This window comes from Drosophila melanogaster, chromosome 2L, assembly GCF_000001215.4.
Source record: "Drosophila melanogaster chromosome 2L".
NCBI lineage: Eukaryota > Metazoa > Arthropoda > Insecta > Diptera > Drosophilidae > Drosophila > Drosophila melanogaster.
Window position 1 is genome coordinate 20838756 of NT_033779.5, and position 19601 is coordinate 20858356.

Here is a 19601-nt window from a genome sequence, read left to right on the forward strand (position 1 = left end):
AGTCATTGTCAGTTACTGAGAAGCAGATGCGAATGGTTTAAGCAAACAAGATTTTGTTGACGGCAATTCTGGAACGTGACAAGATCAGATTATATATAATTTCGATAGATAGCCAAAGTTTCCGACAATGTATAAGTCTAATATTCCATATTCCCTAAATTAACTACTACATATTCTGCTTAATTGCTGCTCCTTAATCGCTTTCAGCATAATGACCAACATATGTTCTTAGTATACCCGACTACTTGAATCGATTTCTCGGAGCAGGCTTCAATTATTTTCTAATTTGTTTGCAGCCAACAAACGAATTCATCAATAAATCGGTAAAAATCTGATTAATCATCGAACATACGAGCCTCAGAGTGACCCACACGTCATTGTCCAATTTTCTTGGGCTTGAGCATATGCTAACGAAGAACAATCAATCTACTGGAGTGGACAACCCTCCTTCACTATGGAGTTTCTGTCTTATCATCCCTCTATTTCATTGAAGGAGGCGTAGTTTATTGGCTTTACTCGAGCAAAGTGACATATTTCGTGTACAATGAACTTTCTCAACTCATTTCTTAAGGGTAAGTACACGATGCATGTATATTTTCCATTTGGTTTTGCGCTATATTTACGGGAGATGGAAAGTTTTTCGGTTATACTTTCATGAGACTGGTATAAAATAAACCTCTTTAGTTTTTTTTTCAGACTTGATCTACGAGCCTGTCTTGTTTTTTTTTTTTTTCAAAACAAATTGACCTTTGAAAAAGTATATGAAATTCACGCTAAATAACTGGCAATTATAAATTTGGTATTTACATTATTTGTTTTATTTGAAAATTCTCTATAAAAGTAAAATTACTTATAATTAAGTAAGTGAAGAATCAAGCCAAAATCCTGTGTTCGCCGTGGCTCCACTTTTCTTTGGTAATAAAAAGCTTCCAATAAAACGTTTTCAAAACTTACTCGTATCATATAAAAAAGTTGTAAAAAATTAATACTCCAAACGCAAAACAAACATTATTGACTTGAATCCACTTATTCATCCGAAAAAGTGATAAAATCAAACTTCAAAATACCCACACATTCCGAATGCAATTGAAAAAGCGTAAAGTACTTGCAACATTCAAATGTGGCTAAGCAAATCCGTTTCCTGCCAAATAATCCCCATCAAATGCATTCTCTTATCAGGGAGTTGCACTTGATTAGACGGTTGACACTGATGGCGAAATCGCCAAGTGAACACGGCGTCGAAGACGTCGGTGCGAAACGAGAGTGACGATGACGATTGAAACGGCGACGGTGGCTCCTATTAGGCGTCAAATGGTCCGGCAAAACGCAATGACTACAGTGCACAGTGGGTTGAGATGTGTAGACTTTGGATAAAATAAACAATATTACGAAAAATAATAAAATGAGAAGAAACTCTCACAACGTCGGCGTCCCTAGAAGCTGCACTCCTTTCACGTTCATGCGGACACACGGACTCACTTAATGCTCCAGATTAAGACTATACTTTGTGTACTTAAGTTTTGAGGGCTTCACATAATTAGACCAAAATACAAAGTAGGAGATTATTTTAAATTTATTTTACCCATATTAATTTTGCCCTAGTTTATATTTGCATATTTCTCATATACTTCGATTGGAAACGATTTCAGATCTAGCATCACTGTGCTGCTTCTGAAACTGCAAGTGTTTGCGGGCACCATTAAGAAAGTGCAGCTATATCGCGGAGCAGTAAACTCGTAAACCCGACCCAGCGTCGCTCCACTCGAATCCACTCAACCCAATCCGAGTGCGAGCAGCAGAAGTGCCTCCCTGGGAGCCCCGAATATTGTTCTGCTCGTTGAACGCGGGCCACTCTTTCAATCGCCTGCTTTCAATCTGTCGGTTCGACCGCCTTCAACGATCTCTCTCATGGCGATTCGCGTGCGTTTGGGGTTGGGTTCGTTTTGTTATTGGTTCAACTGCCGCGTACTATTCGGTGTTCCAGTGTTCAGTGCTCAGTGCTCAGTGCTCAGTTCTCAGCTTCAGTTCGCTTCGCTTCAGCTTTCAGTTCGCAGTCAGTTTGTCAACGGGTCGCATGCGTGTTCGGAAAATCGCGCAAAGCGAATGTTATTGTGGAGTATCGTTAGCTAAGGCAAATTCAAATACCCCTAAAGTGCAGTGCTTGTGCAGTGATATACCTGGAATCAACCGAGAAACGCATAAAAAGAAGGAATTATTGTATCATGGCCTACGGTTCAACCGGCTGCCTCTTGCTGGGCCTTTTCTCCTTGCTGATGGTTTTCAATACAGGTGTGTTATTAAGCCACTGAATCCGCCTCGAATGGGGGAGCTAATTAAGCGCAGTCGGAGTCTTGGGGCACGGAGTTGCTTAAGTGCGTGGGCGTGATTTCCCATTTAAATGTGCAACAGAACGCCAAGCTGGAGTTCACTGAACCACATCTAAAGGGTTCGCTTGTGCGGAAAATGGGGGAAAACTGAGTCAGATTAAAGTATTTGGCAGCGGTTGAAAGCAGGGCGAATTTAAAGCAAAGCTTTTAAAGGTGCAGAAATATAAATCAATGTTGAGTTACTTTAATATTTAATATGTTGTGCTTTGATAGCTATTTTCTAATAAGAAAATACAAAATAGTTAATAAATGGTATTTAAAACTCCTGACTGAGCACCATCAACGTATTATTACTTGAAATCTCAATGTGTGATTACTTAACAATCAATTGTTTTCAATTCCTGACCCCCAATTGATAACACTGTTTTAATGCATGCCATCTGTCTGCACAGCGTTCGGGTTTTTCGCATTATCAGAACAATTGTCTGGCCAGATGAAATCCACTTGAAATACCTGCAGTTTAAGAGAAAAATATTTCATTTCCATGATTTATTATTATTTATGCACTTGCTCGATATTTTTCCGCACCTCTTTCGTGTTTATTTTTACTTCAAACGCACGACGTTCGAACGTAATGGGAACAAAAACATTTTTTCAACCTTAAAAATGCGGAGAAACAAAAATATTATAAATAGCCATGAAAAATGTCAGAGGAAAATGTTGAGAAATGGGGAATGTTTCGTTTATGGAAATACCTTCATTACGCAAAGAGGGGTATAAAATTATTTTTATTGTGAGTCTCAACAATTACTCAAGCTCACCTCAAACTTCAATGAAAAGCGTGCCACATATCTAGTCATGTCATCAACTAAAAGTTTATTTGTGTTTATGTTGCGTGGGCGTGGCAAATGACAACTTTGAGTGGCATAAACCCAACGCACCACTCGGACCCGCCCCAAAAATTACTAATCTGAGATCAACCAGTACGACACGTAAATAATCAAGATTTAAGGGTATGGCCAGAATCAACACATTAATCTAAACATGCAATTATTTCAGCCATTATAAACAGCTCATCCTCTCCTCAGATACTTGATGAGGCATATCCAGCCTTAACCTTTGAGAAATCTTAAATGCCATTCGGCAGATCGTCTTAATTAATAATCCGCTGCTGTTGTCGTTGCCTCAGACAAGCCTAATTAAATCTATTCGGTTGCTTACTAATTCACTGCAATTTACTTGCACTTACAACGCAGTAATCGCAAATATGGAAGTGAACTCAAGACTCCCTTCAATGGAAAAAATGCATTTAACAAGATTTGTCGAAATTGTTATGGCTTTCAAGTTAAGATCACTTTTCGGCGATAAACTTTAATACAGAAATAATAATGACGGGATATTGCGCAACCGTGAATAATAAAACCATACTATTTCTGCCATAGAATGCAACATATTATACAAACGTGAAAAATAAAACCAAACTTTTTTCATGTATAGAATGCAAAAAGTTTTCAGAGCTTGCATCACATGCATTTATATTCAGAAATATAAACAAATTACTTATTACTTTCTCGTATCCCCCACATTTTAAATCACATGATATATAAATTGTAGTCAGAATGCTTATAGAAGTGATATAAGTGTATAAGTTGCTTACAAGTAAGGTATAGAGATGCAATCTTGGGAAATGTATATTTTTTTTTTTAGATTTGTATCAGTGCAAGGGCTCATTTGGCACCCAAGTAGGCCATAAAAAAAAACACTCCCAAAGCCTATCCCCTTAATTTTCTGAATACCTTTCTGGCTAATTATTTAGGCATTCGGCGCGAATGTGCTGCAATTTTGATAAACGTTCGACGAGCTATGCATTCGACAATTTCGCAGTTGAACGAACCCAGATTGCATGTCAGTCAAATGCAGAGTGAAACTTTCTATCGAAGCCCCAACTCCAAGGAAACCTCTGTTGGTTTTTAGGGTTACAAAGCACGAGTTTGTGCCCACCCCACAATTGGGGTTCCACACACTCGTAAGTTTGCAACTTAAATGCGTTGCGATATGGACGACAGTTTGTGGGAGTCTTGGGCGAAAAACTGGAAATGGGGCTGGTAATCAACACTTTTCTTTTGGGGCAGAGTCGTAGGGCTTATAGACGCTAGGGGGCAGGTCCCAAATGTTGCAAGTCCAACTGGCAGTTCTCCTCAAGTTTGGACCTTAATGGAAAAATTGCATGTGAACCCCAAAGTCGGTGTGGGAAACTTTGTGCCCCATTGTTGAAGACTAGTTCTTTGGGTGGCTATACATACACTAACATACATATGTACACACTAGTACAGTCCATATTTTCATATGCCTATATGGTCGCGAAGGGCAATAAACTTAGTGTAGTTTATAGGCTTGACAAAGTGGGATACAAACCAAGGAGGAATCCGCTCATTGAACGTGCAAGCAGTGTAAGCTGTTTGCAAATTAAAATATCAACCATTATTATTAATTTAACGATGTTATGCAGCAGCGCAATTATTTTAAGTGGTTTCAAAATTTAAATTAGACATTTGTGAGAGACCGGATTTTTTCACTTACATAAACCACTAGCTGGTGCAGCGATGATTAAAGCCGAATTCCGATGGCCAAAACCAATGGCGAAAACATCTCGTCCAACAAATACTTACGCACTTAGCGGCCACCATTCGGGCCCAAATTCGATTCCAATTCCGATTCCGATTCGGATTCGGATTCGGATTCAGATTCAGACTCAGACTCGTATGTTTCTGACCATTTTTGGGGGGCAGTTGCGGCTGCCACATCGGTTGGCATAATGCAGCCACGGCAAACTGACAGGCACAATATCAATTTTCAGTTTCCATGGAATTACAGTCATTACCATTAGTAAAGTGCCACCGACTTGGAACGGACGCGCAAATAAACAATTCTGCAAACGATCTGAAAATTCAGCTGTCAATTAATTTCAATATATTGTAAATGATTATAATTTTCATCTCGGTTACGCCGCTTTTCGCGGCAGTTTTTCGGCTCTCAATAGCATTCAATTGCCAATTGCCAATTGCCAACTGCCAATGCGAATGCGAATCGAACGCAAATTGCAATGTTTATGCTGGTTGTTTATGGCCAAATGCGGTCGCTGGCCGAAAAAAAATGAAAACACGTTTTCGGCCAATGCGTTGGCACACTTCTCCGGCCTTTCCCCGCTTCCCCACTTTCCGCTCCCCTCTCCACCATTCCCACTGGCACACCCCTTCGCCGCCTTTCGACTTATCTAGGCTTTCGTTTAAACGCACCTCAAAGTGTTGGCTAAGTGCATTTAACCCGAACGTTAACGTTTGACGTTTAAATTGGCCAGAGAAACGAGTTTTATGGCCGCCATCACAGACGCAGTCATCATCATCACTCAAACATTTTCAGAACCACGAACACTTCAAAATATGCGATCAAATATCAAATATTAATTAACGTCAAGAAGCAGTATCATTTTTTAGTTCACTAGAAAAAGGAGTGAAAAACCCCTTTGAAGCCCCTTTGCTTTAAATTAAACAAATTAAATATATTTACTTTGCAAATACGACACCAATCGTATACATTTTTTGCGGTGTATGCAACAATCGTTGGCTCAGTTTAATCAAATGATTACTTACACACTAGTCGCAGCGGCTAATCGCACGCATAAAGCAGCCAAAGTCGAACTTTTTGACACTTTTATAACGCAGTTGCCCCATCGCCTGTCGCATAAATAACTCGGCCAAAAGACTCCCGACGGAAATCGGTGGCGGCTCGGCAATATTTCAAAGATATCCGCCAACGGCATCTAACGCAGCAGGAAACTACGGCTTGGCGGCTACTCCGTCTGAATATGATGGGATGCGATTCATTAGTGGAACGATTATGGACTGGGAAAGTAGGAATAAGTCAGTTACTTTACTGCGATTGCTATAGCAGGTGGTCTCAAGAATACTGAGAATCAATTAGAGCTTAGAACAGCCACTGAAACAATTTATACATATACGTGTATATTATGTATAGTAGAACAGAAATAGGTATTACCAAAAAAAGTTATTTAGTTATATTTAATTAAACTAAGAGTCAGATAAGAAACTGATTATTGTGTATCGAACCATCAGAATCAGAAGAGTATGGAAAGGACACGTTTTAAAAATTAATTTCAGCTTGTAGACTTCCCCTGTAATGCACCGATGATTATCTGAATTGAAATTGCCTCGACTAATTGATACCATTCATCCATTTCAGCTTCCGCGGTGCTGCGATGTTGGCGCTGTTCGACGGACGTCTCCAATGGCGAGTTCTGCAACGATCCCTTCATGCCGGAGACCATTTCGGAGCAGCAGCGGTACTGGAGCTACGTGAACTGCACCTACTCGGTGGGCGCCAAATCGGTGAATGCCCGGCCTGTCTGCAAGAAACTGGTGCAAGAAGGTGAGATCGAGCCCCCACACCTATGGAGGCTCCACACACGAGTATGGCACATAAAACACTCGATGTCAGTGGACCTCAAAAAGAAAAGCACGGGCATGAATAATTGGTTACCCGTTGCATTGGCATTGTTGTGACCGCGTGTGCGGTCTGCGGACAGCAACACTTGAAAAGACAGACAAGTTAGACGAACCTGAAATTTCAGAAGTAACCATACCACATGGAATTGCATATGGTATTTCTTTCACTGTAGATTCCTATCGGTGGGCAGTGGGGGATCGCTGGATCGACGCAACTCACACCCGGCTGTGGCCGAGAGCCGAACAAGATTGAAATTTATTGCCCTGACAAGGTTCAAACAAGTGCAGGCGACAATGCAGCAACAATGCCAACGGAACGAATTGGATCTGCAACTGCAGCTGCCCCTGTTGCTGGGCGTTTGGTGGGGGCGTGGCAGGTGGTGTTTGGGCGGGGCCACAACAACCACTACGACTACAACAACAGTCACAACAAGTGGCGACATTTTGGCCCGCAATTGCATGTGCCGCTAATTTGCGGCAAATTGATGCGGAGAAAGAGCCGGCGAACGGGGCGTATGAGTGATATTGCGTTGTGGGCTTTGGCGATCTTAAGTCCGATTTTACTGGTGCCTTTTTACAGCTAGTTTTTTTTTTTTTTTGTTTGTTATTGTCCGCAACTGGTGGTATATGTACATTTGCATATGACAAGAAAAGCAAACTAAAAACAAGGCACAAGAAATAAATTTGTGAAGCGATCCGTGTCGTTACATTTTGATCTAAATTCACTTTGCATTGTTGGCCACTGAATAAATTAACTTGCCGGCAGACGATTCGGGCTCGGATTTTAAATGTGGGTCAGTCGAACAAACAACGATGTAAACAATATGAACCCGCGCAATGATGTAATTATGTTGTATTTGGAAAACTTTACTGCACGCTCTACATAAAAAGCAGTTAGTTATAGTTATAGAAAAAATGCATATACTTGTATAAATACAAATATCTGAGATATAAACCATTGTGTATATAGACAAGGGTTATTTAGAAAGGTATTATAAAGGGAAACCATATGCGATAGCAATCAGTTGACTTAATAGTTCCCATTGTGATACATAAATTCAAATAGCTTGTTAATTCATTGCAATTCAATAACCATCAGAAGCGGACACAAGAAGCGGCGACTGAGATTTCTTAAGTCGCATTTAGGCAATTTCTTATGGCCAATTAATGAACACCATTAAATTTTTGCAATTAAGCGTCTACAAATTGGTTCGCCGAGTCTTTGCAAGATTTGAGCCTGGCAGTTGGCAATTAAAATTGCAATTGCAGACTCTCGGCCATCGCTATACGAGTATCTATATCTCCGACTGAGTTCGGTCCCCAGCTACATGAGCAGCGCTTGTAATGCGCAAAATACATAATATACGGGCCGAGCTATACGGGCTAGGAAAAAATACACAAAATACATATAAATTAATTAAGTTGTTGCACAGCGTGAAGCGCTCAATTACGACTCCAAGATGAGGGGCAAAATTGGGGGCTATGGCGGCAGAATGTGTCTGAGAAAAATGCAACTAGGCGATGCAACTGGTTGCTGCCATCTGGGCTTCTATTTGCCGTTAAATTAATTGCTTATGAAGCCTAGCTAGACGAGTGGCTAACTTTTTGGCAAATGTCAAATTAAAAACGTATTCAACAATGCCAAAATATAAAGGCAAGCAATTAGCCGCAGCCTGTTCATTTTTACTCAGTGTCTGTAAGTATTTTGCAACCTGTTGTAAGTGCGCTTATGGCCATTTCAGGCGGCTAACAGCTTATTTCTGGTTTTTTCTCAGGGGAAACGGCGAGCCAAAGGGAGACATACATAAAGTCAATTTCTGATACAAATGTCCTGACTTACAAGTTAACTTTTCTGGGCTGACAAGTTTTGGTGCGATCCACTTGAACAGCTTTCAAGTAACAATTATTTATTTCCCATTATAAGCGGTTTCTGTTCTATGGTGTGAGAAAAGACGTTCGTTTTTTAAACTTAAAATAAGCAATAAAGATGTTTAGTTCAGATAATGCATTTCATCGGATGTAATGGTATTTTGATAAATAATTAAATTAATTAAAATTTAAAGTTATGGCGCTGTGTGCGTTTGACAATTTCCAAGCGGAATTTTTGGCCTGTCTGCTCCAGCGAGCGGTGCACGCGGCGTATGCGCAATGTGGCACACACGGCGGTTGCTGCATTCTGATGGTTGTTTCTGAGTTTTGAGCCTTGTTTGATGCTACGGCCGTGATAAGGCGACAATTGTCAACAATTTTATTAGTCCGACTGTGGTCCACTGTCCACCGTCTAAGCCAATCACAAAAATGGCTAGCTCTGTCCATTTCAAGCGGTTTTTAAAGTTCGCTTTTGCCGTATTCCATTGGAAATGTTTTTACTAGTTTGTCGTTTTGTTCTATTTGCCGCGCACACACATATCACGCAATTTGTTTTGGATTTTTTGTGCGATTTCGGTTTTTGTTTTTCATTCGCCGTCTCATTGCAAATTGTCTCTAGTTTCGTCGAGTTTTCCAAATCGTGTGTGTTTCTTGCTAAAGTATATGGAATCAATAGGAGCCTTGAACACATTAGTGGGTAAAAAGAGGTCAGCAGACACCCCTCAATTCACTTTCTTAAAAGATTACCATACAATACCATGGAAACAGTTTAATTAATTTTAGTTCGACTTAGAACGCAACTCTGGAACCCAAGAAAAACAATTTAATATTTCTTTTGACCAACTTAAATGATCAGATGGACATGGCTAGCCCGTCTCGGGTAGTAATCCCTATGTTCACTGCTGCCACATCGATTTTTTTTTTTGCCGTGCGGCAATTTCAAATGACATTCTGAGGTTTTATTTATGACTCAAATATGCAGTCCGCGCGAATTTAATGTAATGCGCATGCAAGCAGAAGACATTAATTAAAATTAAGTTAAGTGAACATTTTAAAACGTACTGCTCTCCTTTCATTTTCAGTCTACGGCAAGCGGGTGATTTCGCGTTCCTGTTTTTACGAGGACATGGACGACTCGGCGGACAAGTGCGCCAATGACCAGACATCGTCCTACATAAAAACCGTCTACTGCCGCACCTGCACCACGGACGGTTGCAACGGAGCCAGTGGCGCCACTCCACGGGTCCTGCTCCTCATGCTGCCCCTGTTGCTGGCAGCAGCCTTCCGGCACTTGCCGCTGTGCAAATGAGCCAAAGGATCTGGCCCGGACTTAACTGCGGGACTTCAGGCTGAAGTTGAACTGGCCGGGAATTTCGGTGCTTAGCCCGGACTTAACTGAATTTCTTCAACAAGTTTTAGTCACTTTGCCCTCACGAATCTGCACAAATCACAGACGAACAGGATGCCCCGGTTAGGCAAAGCCCGTCAATCGGGGTCACCCTTTCGTCATCATCCGCGTAAATGTTACTGGGTCACCTCAGCCACGAAAAATCAAACAGTTACTCGTAGTCAGTACTCTACACCCATCATAAATCACTCGATCACACTTAACTTTGTTGTAATATGTACATCATGTAATATCTTTATTATTGTATTTGTAATTGAACGGCGCTGCCTGAACGTATATAAATAAATCGTAATTAGATGGTATGCCAGAAGTGGATTTATTATATTGTTCGGATTACTAGTGACTTGAAAAGAAAAGAATTTTTAAACAAATAAAATGGGGGCAATGGAGAAGTAGCAAGGCTTAATATTGGTCAATCGGAGATAAGATGTAGCTTCCCCGAAGTTTGGTATCCAAAATCAGTTGGCCTTGAAACACCTAGCACTCCTACAACAACATCCGAAATGTGGCAAGGACACAAGGAAAAACCCACTTCCACCCGTTCGATGGCCAGGGAAGTAGTCCACCCTGAGAGGCCTTTGCCGCCGTGGAGTCGTCTTCTGGAGCACAATGCCGAAGGTTGTCTGCGGAAGAGAAGTGGGGAAAAGGAGGAGCACTACGAGGTGGAGATCTCGAACCACTTGTGGTCACTTTGGGGCAGCACACAGCAAGTGAAACCAGGGGAAAATAGTTCCTCGTCGGAGTCCGGATCTGAAAGGACCTCACCTCCTGGTCAGGCATTGGCATGCTGCGTGTTAGCCTGTTGTGCAGGCAGTTTTCAGTCCTTGGATTCCTGGAACTCCAGTGCGCTGGACAAGATCATGTCGAATGGGCGGGGCTACTATGACGAAAGCTTGGCGACCAGGCAACATTGGGATCGTACAGGAGAGCTCTGTCTGGAGTGCTTGAACACCACCTGCTTCCTTGATGGTCACGAGTTTTGGGTGGACATCGAAAAGCTCTGTACCGGTAAATTGTACAGCAGAACCAAGAGCCTGGGATCCGCACTGAGTAAGTTCTTCGGCCAGCACTTGCAAACGGGAATTCTTCAGCTTAGGGATCAGGCTCTGGCCTTTGGGTTTATCCCAGAGTTCGCCTCCGGCGGAGCCTTCTTCCTCTTCCACTGCCAGGCGAGGGGAAGGCCGCTTTTCAAGGACTGCGAAAGTGCCCCGTATGTGCTCAGGATGCGAAAGCTGCAGCAACTGCTCTACTGCATGCTCATCACATTGGACGAGAGGCGCCACAATGTGCCCTTCAGGATCTACAAGGTGGGATGTGTGCCCCGTGCTAATTAGCTGCGTGTGGCCAAGCTGAATATGCATATCCACTCCCCCTTAAAATTTAATCTCACCAGGCCACTGAATTATATAATTAAAATTATAGTGCACTATTAAGGCCAAAAAAAACCCCATCATATTGATATTGATACAATATAAACACACAAATGTACAGTGCCTGAGAAGGTAAGTGACATCAGCCCGATTACACCGCGTTTTGTATACTATGTAGGTGCACATAGTCACCGACTTGGGCTCTCGTAACCCACGTTAAGTATACATTTTGCCAGGCAAATCAAGAGTAATTGTCTCACATCACTGCGCTTGACATTGCATTTGATTTGAGGAGCGTTCGTTTGCCTTCTTCATGCTGTGGTGCTGTTTGTATCCTCATTTATGGTCTGCAAGCGGAAATGAGTTCAGTCTTTCATTCAATTGGCGGAATTCGTTAATTGGCAACCACGCAAATTCAAAATATTCGCAAAACTCCCTTTTTGCGAATCGCAATGACGTTTGACCCCGTCAATTGAGCGTAGGATTTGCTGGATGCTAAGACAAATTGCTACTAAATTCGGGTGCCGCATGGTAGCGTGATAATTTCATTATGCTTGAATTAAAATCGCATAAAACCAGCGGTGTGTATAAATAAAGTTTGTCACATGGCACGAAATGTGAAGGCTGTCATAAAAAAGAAAAACACTTACAACATCGAGTGAAATAACGCAAAATAAATATATAAAATGGGTGGCAGCTAGGCTTTTGGCCATTTAAACTTGTCGCACGGCTTTTATTTGTTTTGGCTTTTAGTTTTATTTTTGTTGTTGCTGCTTTCGGCGTGTGTTGTTGGCTGGCGAAAATGTCGTACAGAGTTTCCAATAAAACTGGCCATTTATCATGGCGCAGCCGCTTTGGAAAATATATTGAGAATCGACAATCGAATGTTACGCATACGCCCCGGAGGGCAGCTGTTGGCTGTTGATCGCTGCGCATGCGCAGTCAGTGGACTCGAATGCGGTTTCCACCGATCAGGCCTTAACCCCGGCTATTCTTGGCCCGATCCATTCCGATCCGATTCGATCCGACCCAACCGATTCCATTGGCGAACTGGGGGGTGCGTGCGCCTTTTCACGCTCTGTCAACTTTTGGGCATGGAACTACTGGGAGGAGGAGCAACTGAGACGCAGATTAGTGTCAAGATTTGCATACGAAATCGTATATCTGCCAGGTGCGTGTGTCGCCAATTTGGTAGGAGTGTTGCCAAATTTGGCTAATTCCGCCGAGCTGCGTTTGCCAAATCTTGTGCCACTGCATCCTGCACTCATGAATCATTTGTTGCTGGTGATTTAACCATTTATGATGGCTGTTTGCATTCAGATCTAGATATATGTACCAATTGCCTAATGAGGGGGAAGTGTTTAGAGTGGATTAAATCACCTTAGCAGTGTCGTTGACCGATCGTGGCTTAGTTTATTAAAAAGGCTTCTTGTAATCTGCTGAAATTTTCCATTTGCAAATGAAAAATTCGGGAGGAAAAGCTTTTTGTGGCTGACGTTGTGTCAACGCTTAGCGAAGTTGCAAACCACTCTGTTTTGGGGTGACCATGCCACCATTCAATTGGTTCATATCACAGCTATTCAAATGTTTCAAACTACATATGTATATAAACTAAGTACTTTTTTCTTATTATTATATAAAATTACTTTAAGTATTACTTTAAGGGTTGTTCAATCTTCTTGCTTGCATCATAACCCTATTTCGAGCATTTTCGGGGTAGCCAATGAAATTTGAAATTCAATACCCCGACATGAGCGTAGATGTAACAATGTTGTTGATGTACAATTCCTTGTCAGCTTGGTTATGAACTACCAAAATTATGCACAATGCTAGTATCTTCTATGTATATTTTATTTGTATTTGATATATGCTTATGGTAGGTATTAATATATATGTTTAAAATTTCCACTTTTATATACAAGTTATAGTAATTTAATTACATTACATCCGGATACTTATAAATAAAGACGCACAACCATCTAAGCCTGTTTACGTTGCTTGTTTTCCCAGCAAACAACGAGCAAGCCACACGCTGCCAAAAGAAACGTCATCAATTGAGCTGCACTGTGTGCTGTGCCCTCAATGAAATCGAAAAAAAAGGCATAACGCTGGCCACGAACAGAGCCGCCGAATGCGTGAGTCTGGCTGGCTGTCTGGTGGGCATCCATTTGATACGGCAGGAAATAAAAAAGTGCTGTGGCGACTAAGGGTTTCCCCAGAAGCAAGGCAACAACAACAGCTGCAGTGCGGGCAGCGACGCGACTGCGCTGCCAGCAACATTCAGTAGCAAGACTTTGGCACTCTGGCGAAGAAGCCTCGGCAACATCCACAGTCGTTCCTCGGCCGAGCAACCGTCTGCATCGCGCGCACTCTCGAAGCGATTTGAAGCCCATCCATCCAACCCTCGGAGGACCTAGTATTCGCCACCCAGCAGAGGCGCCACCAAGTCGCGTTCCGCATCCCCCAAAAGATTCGCATTAACATTCCAAGGAAGCCATGTCAGCGGTGCCGATGAAAGCCTTTCTGGCTGGTCTCTTCTTGCTGGCCAATGCCTGGCACATCACAGGTGAGATGTGTTAAACGTCGAAAATAATAAAGTGTCGATCGGCAAACTGAAACGCTCTTAAGTCCCCTTGTAAACATAAAGCCCCCCAGAAGTTGGTCTAATTATCCAGTTTTTCCAATGTGCGTGGTGCACAGAGAAAATTGTAAAAGCTCTGTGGTTTTAAGAGTAAACACTATGCTTAATTACAAAATGTACTCGAAATCCAGCATAATTTTGGACCGCAATTTTCTTCTGTGCACCTGTAATTCCATCTGGCCCACAAGGTCACGGATCCGCATAAAGTTTGGGGTGTGTTGGTTTTCAGACCCAGAGCCCATGAATGAAATTTGTTTCCAATTTTCGCGCAATTTGTTTATGTAGTTTTTCCGCCGGCCATTTAGCGCTTTTCCCTTGCGGTGTTTATAAAAATTCTCAAAATTTGGCTTACAACTAAAAAAGTTTCAGGTGAAATCCATAAAATATACTTGGCAATTTATGTTTCGCGCGATTCGAAAGCGGATTTATGGACGACACTTAAAATGATGGGTCTGTTTTTATCTGTCGTAAACAAATTAATAAAAGATGGGTGGAATATAATGAAATATTAATAGGAGGCTATGTGGGCTTAAATATAGAAGCGCTCACTTGTATATTTTGCATTGAACACGTGTAGAAAGAGAAAAGACATTTGAAAATTATGAGCACTATTATTTGTTGCGTGCAGTTAGGCCAGTTTAAAATTATACAATAAAGAGGCTTTATTTTCAAGTGAGAATTTGTATAGCTATCCCGATTTGTAAGTAAATGCCCGAAGTTAGGTAAAATAATTTCTGTTGATCCATTTTCATAATATACTGCACATTTCCTCATCGCGTATGGAACAAGTTCGTGGGTCATTGCTTCCTTGATGGACATCGGTTTCTATATATACACGTGCATATTCGCGTTTCGAGAATTTTCACGCTTTTCAATGATTGGCAACCTGCATGCCCTATAAATACAAATATTCGCCCGACTGCCAGACATTTCGATATTTATTTCCACAGTCATTTCGGAACGGCCCACATGATTTGCCAAACAGAATCCAAACGCCGAATGCATTTTCAACATTTCCATGGCCCGTTGAATGCCTTTGAATCGCTCCTGATTTTAATGAGGGTGATTGAGAAATGGGCATTGTGATTGGGTCATTAGGCGGTGAATCGAAGCAGCAGCTCCGGCCCCCTGTTGCTCTCAATTAGCCATTCCCGGTGTCCTGCAATTATCTAATTGCTCTATTTTTGCTTGCGTTTCAATCTGGGTTTACGAGATTCGGGGAGTGCGCATGTCAGAGTGGCGCCAGGATGTCGCCTGCTCCAGTTTCCCGCTGTCTTCGACATCTGGCATCCCGCATCCCCCAGAAATCTCTAGCCACACTTGGCAGGAAACTATGTCAAAGTCTGGCCGCCAGTTTGGGGGTTAGTTCTCTGCGCTTCCCGACTTGAATTGCGTAATTTGCGCCAACTGATAATGCAGGCAGATAAAAGTTTCGGAGTACCTTCGGCCAGGAAGTTGAGATTATCCTGACACACATCCGATCCGTATCGTATTATATTTGTTATTCTCGCGCTACATTTCTATGGGGGTGCTTTTGCTGATGCAAAGGCAGAGTTGTCGGTCCTCAGGGCGGAATATTTCCAAAGGAACCCAGGCAGGGCCGTTGAGTGCAACTTCCTTCAAAACAAGTCTCAGCTTTCAATTACCCCAGAACTGCTTTAAAAGAAGCCACACCAAGTCGGGCCATGTGCGTGACCTCAGCGAATGCTTTTAGAGTGTTAAGCGTGGGCGATAAAAAACCATTGGACGGCGACCTTGGATGACACTGGAAATAAAAATTGTTAGGACTATTTAAAGGGATATTTACTGAGGATATAAACTTTTGCAATATCCATTATGAGCCTTGATAACAGAATAGAAAGCCTAAGAACTTTTTCTGTGTGTAGCTGTGGGAAACAATCAATTACCCACACTACACCAACTTAGAACTGTGCCAATTACCTGAAACTGTTCTAAAGACCCCTGAACAAAAGAGCCGAAAGAATACAAACGGTGTGGCAATGGATTTTGCATATGTCCAGTCAATATAAGACTGCCAAACTTTTCCACCAACTGGCATCCCAAGGTCACTGCAACTGGAGCCTTCGGAGCGTATACGTAATATCGCCACCTCTAGTGTAATATTATAATTTAGCTGGGAAAGGAAAATTATAAATATGTTATAGTCAATATTTGACAGCCACCACTCCTTTAAGAAACCCCTTTCAAAACTGTTTGCCCTCAAGGTGCTCTAGTTGAGCAACTGAACTCGTGGCATGTTTGCCTTTTCCTGTGGTAAACAGGCATGTCCTGGCATTTTCAAAGGGCCGGACATGCAAAACTCTTTCAAGGACACGACCGACGATCTTGATTTACTGTCGCGCCAAATCACGCAACCTTATCAACACAATTAGAGGAGTTTCCCTTCCCATTTCCCACATCATCTAGGCTCTTGGACTAATTAAATCATTTGTCTAATTCTATAAATAGTTGAGACTCATCCGAACAGTTTGTTATATGAATTCTTATGTTAAAGGTGTGAAAATTTATTTTAATGTGCGAAATGAACGCGGTGAACTGAAGAAAAACAAATTATTATGAAACAAAAATAAACAGAAACCGAACTAGTAATATGTTCACAAAAGGAAAAAATATTAAAATGACTTCCAGGCTGCAAAAGCTTAACACATTTAAACAAACTTTTTGTTTGTCGTTCATTGTGCTTCAAATCTATCACATACCTCTGGCATTTAATTTTTTCATGTGAAAAGTACTAATATCACTGGTAAACTATGGTACTTTACCATACAAACTTGACTCATCTTACCACTTTTCTAAGGCATTGTGCATATATGGTACAAAAAGAACAATTTACTTAGTTATTTAGTTTATTATTTAAAGTAGTGGTTCAGTTTCCACTCACTACTTAGCAAGAGATTCTTTATTCTCCGCTCCACAAATTTCGAATTACCCCGCACTTTAACAACTAGAATTCGGTTACGTATACGTAATAAAATTCGAATGAGGCGCCACATCGACTGGCCCCACGCATTCTCCGTTTTCGCAGTGGGCGACCCAAAAGGGGCGGCACATGAAGATGATGATGTCAACCTCGGACTGGAGTCCACAGAGGAAAGCCACACCAAACTGTGTCACCCTCTTTTGTGTTTATTTGTTTCACAAACAAAGTTTCCTTTTCGGTGGAAAATATGACCCCATGAAAGGTCAACTGAAGTCAAAACTGATGGAGTTACTTCCCCTTTATTTACAGCCATAAATGAGCAGCACCAGAAGCATCACCTGCAGTGCTGGCACTGTAGCTCGGACACAATTGGGGCGGAGGACTTCTGCGACGTGACCTTCCAGGAGGACAACATTCCCACTGACCTGATCAAGGAGCGGAATATAAATCTGCTAAGGAGCTGCAACGGCACCATTAACTCCGATCACGAGAGGGCCGTTTGCCGCAAGACCGTGGAGGAAAGTGAGTAATCAGACCGAGGCACTTCCGCATACACATTGAAAGCAATCTTAACAAATTCCAGATAATGGCAAGCTGATCACCAAGCGATTCTGCTACTACACCAACAAATCAGATCCCGTGGAGCTGTGCAACATCACCAGTCCGGAGAAGAACGTGCGGCGGATATTCTGCGAGGACTGCCTCACCGATCGCTGCAACGGAGCCTTAGCAGGTGCATCCATTTTGGAGATGCTGCTGCTCCTGCCCATCGCGGGCCTCATCCAACAGTTTGCCATCTAAGCAAAAGATCCCCAGGTCGATTTTCAGTTGGAACGTGATATTTTGCCTGGCTCTCGGGCCGAGCTGTTGCTGATTTACATTTGCGTTTAGCTCGAATTAACTTAGTTTCGGGGACACTTGCCCCCCACTCATTAGCTTACATTCAAATGGAAGTTTAGGGTTCGATTATAGGTTTATAGTTTGCCTGGCCGAGTGCCGATGTTTGCCAAGCTCAAAGCTCAAATTCCGAATGAAATCCAATTCAAACATTTACCAAACAACACAATACCATAACGAAAGAAATTATAAATAGATGAAACAATAATCAGTAGAGATTAAACCCCCAAGCACAGTAAATACTCACTTATTAGTCTATGTACAACATGATATTTTAATGTAAAGAACACAAGCCCTCACCTATGTAATTATCTCAGAAGCTAGACAAACAGAAACACACACTTAAAATCAAAGTATTAAAGCACTCGAATATACAAAACCGAATCACCGAATAAAGTTCGCACATAAATGGGTTGGACTTAGAGGAATTTCAGAAGGTCTATAATTGCGTCAACAAGTCGTTGTTTTGTGTTTTGATCCAACCCCGGATAGAACTCCTCAATTTGGATACTTTGCCAGAGTTTAGCCATGTATCCGCTGAATTCTTGGCTATTTTTTTCACCACTCTTATATCGCTCGTAAAGCATCAACTCGGCTTCGACCATTGCAGCATAGGACTCTCGATTGCCGATATACAGCTGGTAGAGAAGCGCAGCCAGCCTGGTGGATCTCTCCAGGGTGTACGTCCGACGAATCACTGCCTTCAGGATCCTTGTCAGTTGGTCTGGCTTAAACACACAGTGGAGTTTACGGGAATGCTGTCCTATAGCCAACTGCCACTTGCCCAGCTCATGATCCTCGGATTGCAATGCTTGCTGGAACAGATCAGAGCAGTTGAGGGTCTCCAGATGCTCGCGGATCTGTTCGCGGATGAGATAACCCTGCAGGTGATGACGAACTGTCACGTTTCTCTCCTTCCGGCACACCACATGCTGCAGAGTCTCCTCCAAATCCTCGATCTTAGCCACATCTCTAGGGTAGTCGGCTTTCAGTTTTCCCCACGTGGACACCACCAGGAAGAGCTGCTCGGATACGGTGCCGTTAAAGTCCTCGATCAGCTGAAGCATCCGCTTGTTGTCATAGCTGATCACCTGCGTTCCTAACGTTGCATCAGACGGCATAAACAGCAGGGGGAATACTAAAAGCAACGTAGCAATCATCTCGGAACTCAAACTGCAACTGAACCAAAAGTAGCTGGGTTATCTTTGAACTCGGCTTATCAGCTTGGTTCTATCGCAAAGTTCTCTCGTGCCAAGATGAGCATCTACGTTTTCAAATAACTATGGTTTAAAAACACAAATTATGGCTATAATATTATTTATATTCCTATAGCCCCACGTTCTGTTAGTAATTATACTACGTTCTCTTTTTCTCCTACCTATTGTAGTAATCTTCTGTTTAAGATTTTTATCATATATCTTTTTGAAAAGCCAAGGAGGCCCCAATTCGATAATACCATCAAAACTGTCAATGTGTAAGCCAACACCACCAGACGGGTCTTCCAAAGAGCCAGTCCCGTGGAGAGCTACTGTTTTGCTTCCTGTTTACCACAATGACGGGAAACACTAATCCGAAATACATAGAAGTTGAATCCAATTAGACAACCTCCGTACGAGACAATGGAA

At 42.1% G+C, this 19601-nt stretch overlaps 4 protein-coding genes and 1 long non-coding RNA gene across 7 annotated transcripts; 3 read left to right on the forward strand and 2 right to left on the reverse strand.

Annotated features, from left to right (window-relative positions):
- Window positions 1–1994: 1994 nt before the first annotated feature.
- On the forward strand, window positions 1995–10427 carry CG31676 (uncharacterized protein). 2 transcript variants are annotated; one of them, NM_001299184.1, is made up of 3 exons: window positions 1995–2289; window positions 6588–6773; window positions 9802–10427. In NM_001299184.1, exons 1-3 carry the CDS (start codon window positions 2223–2225, stop codon window positions 10026–10028), a joined length of 480 nt encoding a protein of 159 aa, NP_001286113.1. In that variant the 5' UTR covers window positions 1995–2222; the 3' UTR covers window positions 10029–10427. The 2 variants fall into 2 exon arrangements, with proteins under 2 accessions (NP_001286113.1, NP_652593.3); NM_144336.3 differs by having other exon boundaries at window positions 2046–2289.
- lncRNA:CR44307 (long non-coding RNA:CR44307) lies at window positions 9089–9388 on the reverse strand. Its single transcript, NR_124406.1, has one exon. It is a non-coding gene; the product is annotated as a long non-coding RNA:CR44307 (long non-coding RNA).
- A 117-nt stretch (window positions 10428–10544) lies between the features above and the next one.
- Window positions 10545–12232, forward strand: CG14402 (uncharacterized protein). Of its 2 annotated transcripts, none has more exons than NM_136222.4 (1): window positions 10545–12232. In NM_136222.4, the coding sequence occupies exon 1, from the start codon at window positions 10631–10633 to the stop codon at window positions 11459–11461; it is 831 nt and encodes a 276-aa protein (NP_610066.2). In that variant the 5' UTR covers window positions 10545–10630; the 3' UTR covers window positions 11462–12232. The 2 variants fall into 2 exon arrangements, with proteins under 2 accessions (NP_610066.2, NP_001286114.1); NM_001299185.1 differs by having other exon boundaries at window positions 10545–11564.
- A 1590-nt stretch (window positions 12233–13822) lies between these two features.
- Window positions 13823–18358, forward strand: twit (target of wit). The gene is made up of 3 exons (NM_136223.3): window positions 13823–14063; window positions 17389–17601; window positions 17663–18358. Exons 1-3 carry the CDS (start codon window positions 13994–13996, stop codon window positions 17878–17880), a joined length of 501 nt encoding a protein of 166 aa, NP_610067.1. The 5' UTR covers window positions 13823–13993; the 3' UTR covers window positions 17881–18358.
- Window positions 18232–19136, reverse strand: CG14400 (uncharacterized protein; the record flags this gene model as incomplete). The annotated part of the gene is made up of 1 exon (NM_136224.2): window positions 18232–19136. One exon carries the CDS (start codon window positions 19134–19136, stop codon window positions 18396–18398), a length of 741 nt encoding a protein of 246 aa, NP_610068.2. The 3' UTR covers window positions 18232–18395.
- Between the last annotated feature and the right edge of the window lie 465 nt (window positions 19137–19601).

What these genes read in the sequence shown, in the direction of transcription:
- CG31676 (NM_001299184.1), top strand. Translation starts at nt 2,223, where the DNA reads ATGGCCTACGGTTCAACCGGCTGCCTCTTGCTGGGCCTTTTCTCCTTG. An exon ending in GCTGATGGTTTTCAATACAG is followed by an intron (nt 2,290 to 6,587) that starts GTGTGTTATTAA and finishes CATCCATTTCAG; the next exon opens with CTTCCGCGGTGCTGCGATGT. An exon ending in CAAGAAACTGGTGCAAGAAG is followed by an intron (nt 6,774 to 9,801) that starts GTGAGATCGAGC and finishes TTTCATTTTCAG; the next exon opens with TCTACGGCAAGCGGGTGATT.
- twit (NM_136223.3), top strand. Translation starts at nt 13,994, where the DNA reads ATGTCAGCGGTGCCGATGAAAGCCTTTCTGGCTGGTCTCTTCTTGCTG. An exon ending in CAATGCCTGGCACATCACAG is followed by an intron (nt 14,064 to 17,388) that starts GTGAGATGTGTT and finishes CTTTATTTACAG; the next exon opens with CCATAAATGAGCAGCACCAG. An exon ending in CCGCAAGACCGTGGAGGAAA is followed by an intron (nt 17,602 to 17,662) that starts GTGAGTAATCAG and finishes AACAAATTCCAG; the next exon opens with ATAATGGCAAGCTGATCACC.
- CG14402 (NM_136222.4), top strand. Translation starts at nt 10,631, where the DNA reads ATGTGGCAAGGACACAAGGAAAAACCCACTTCCACCCGTTCGATGGCC.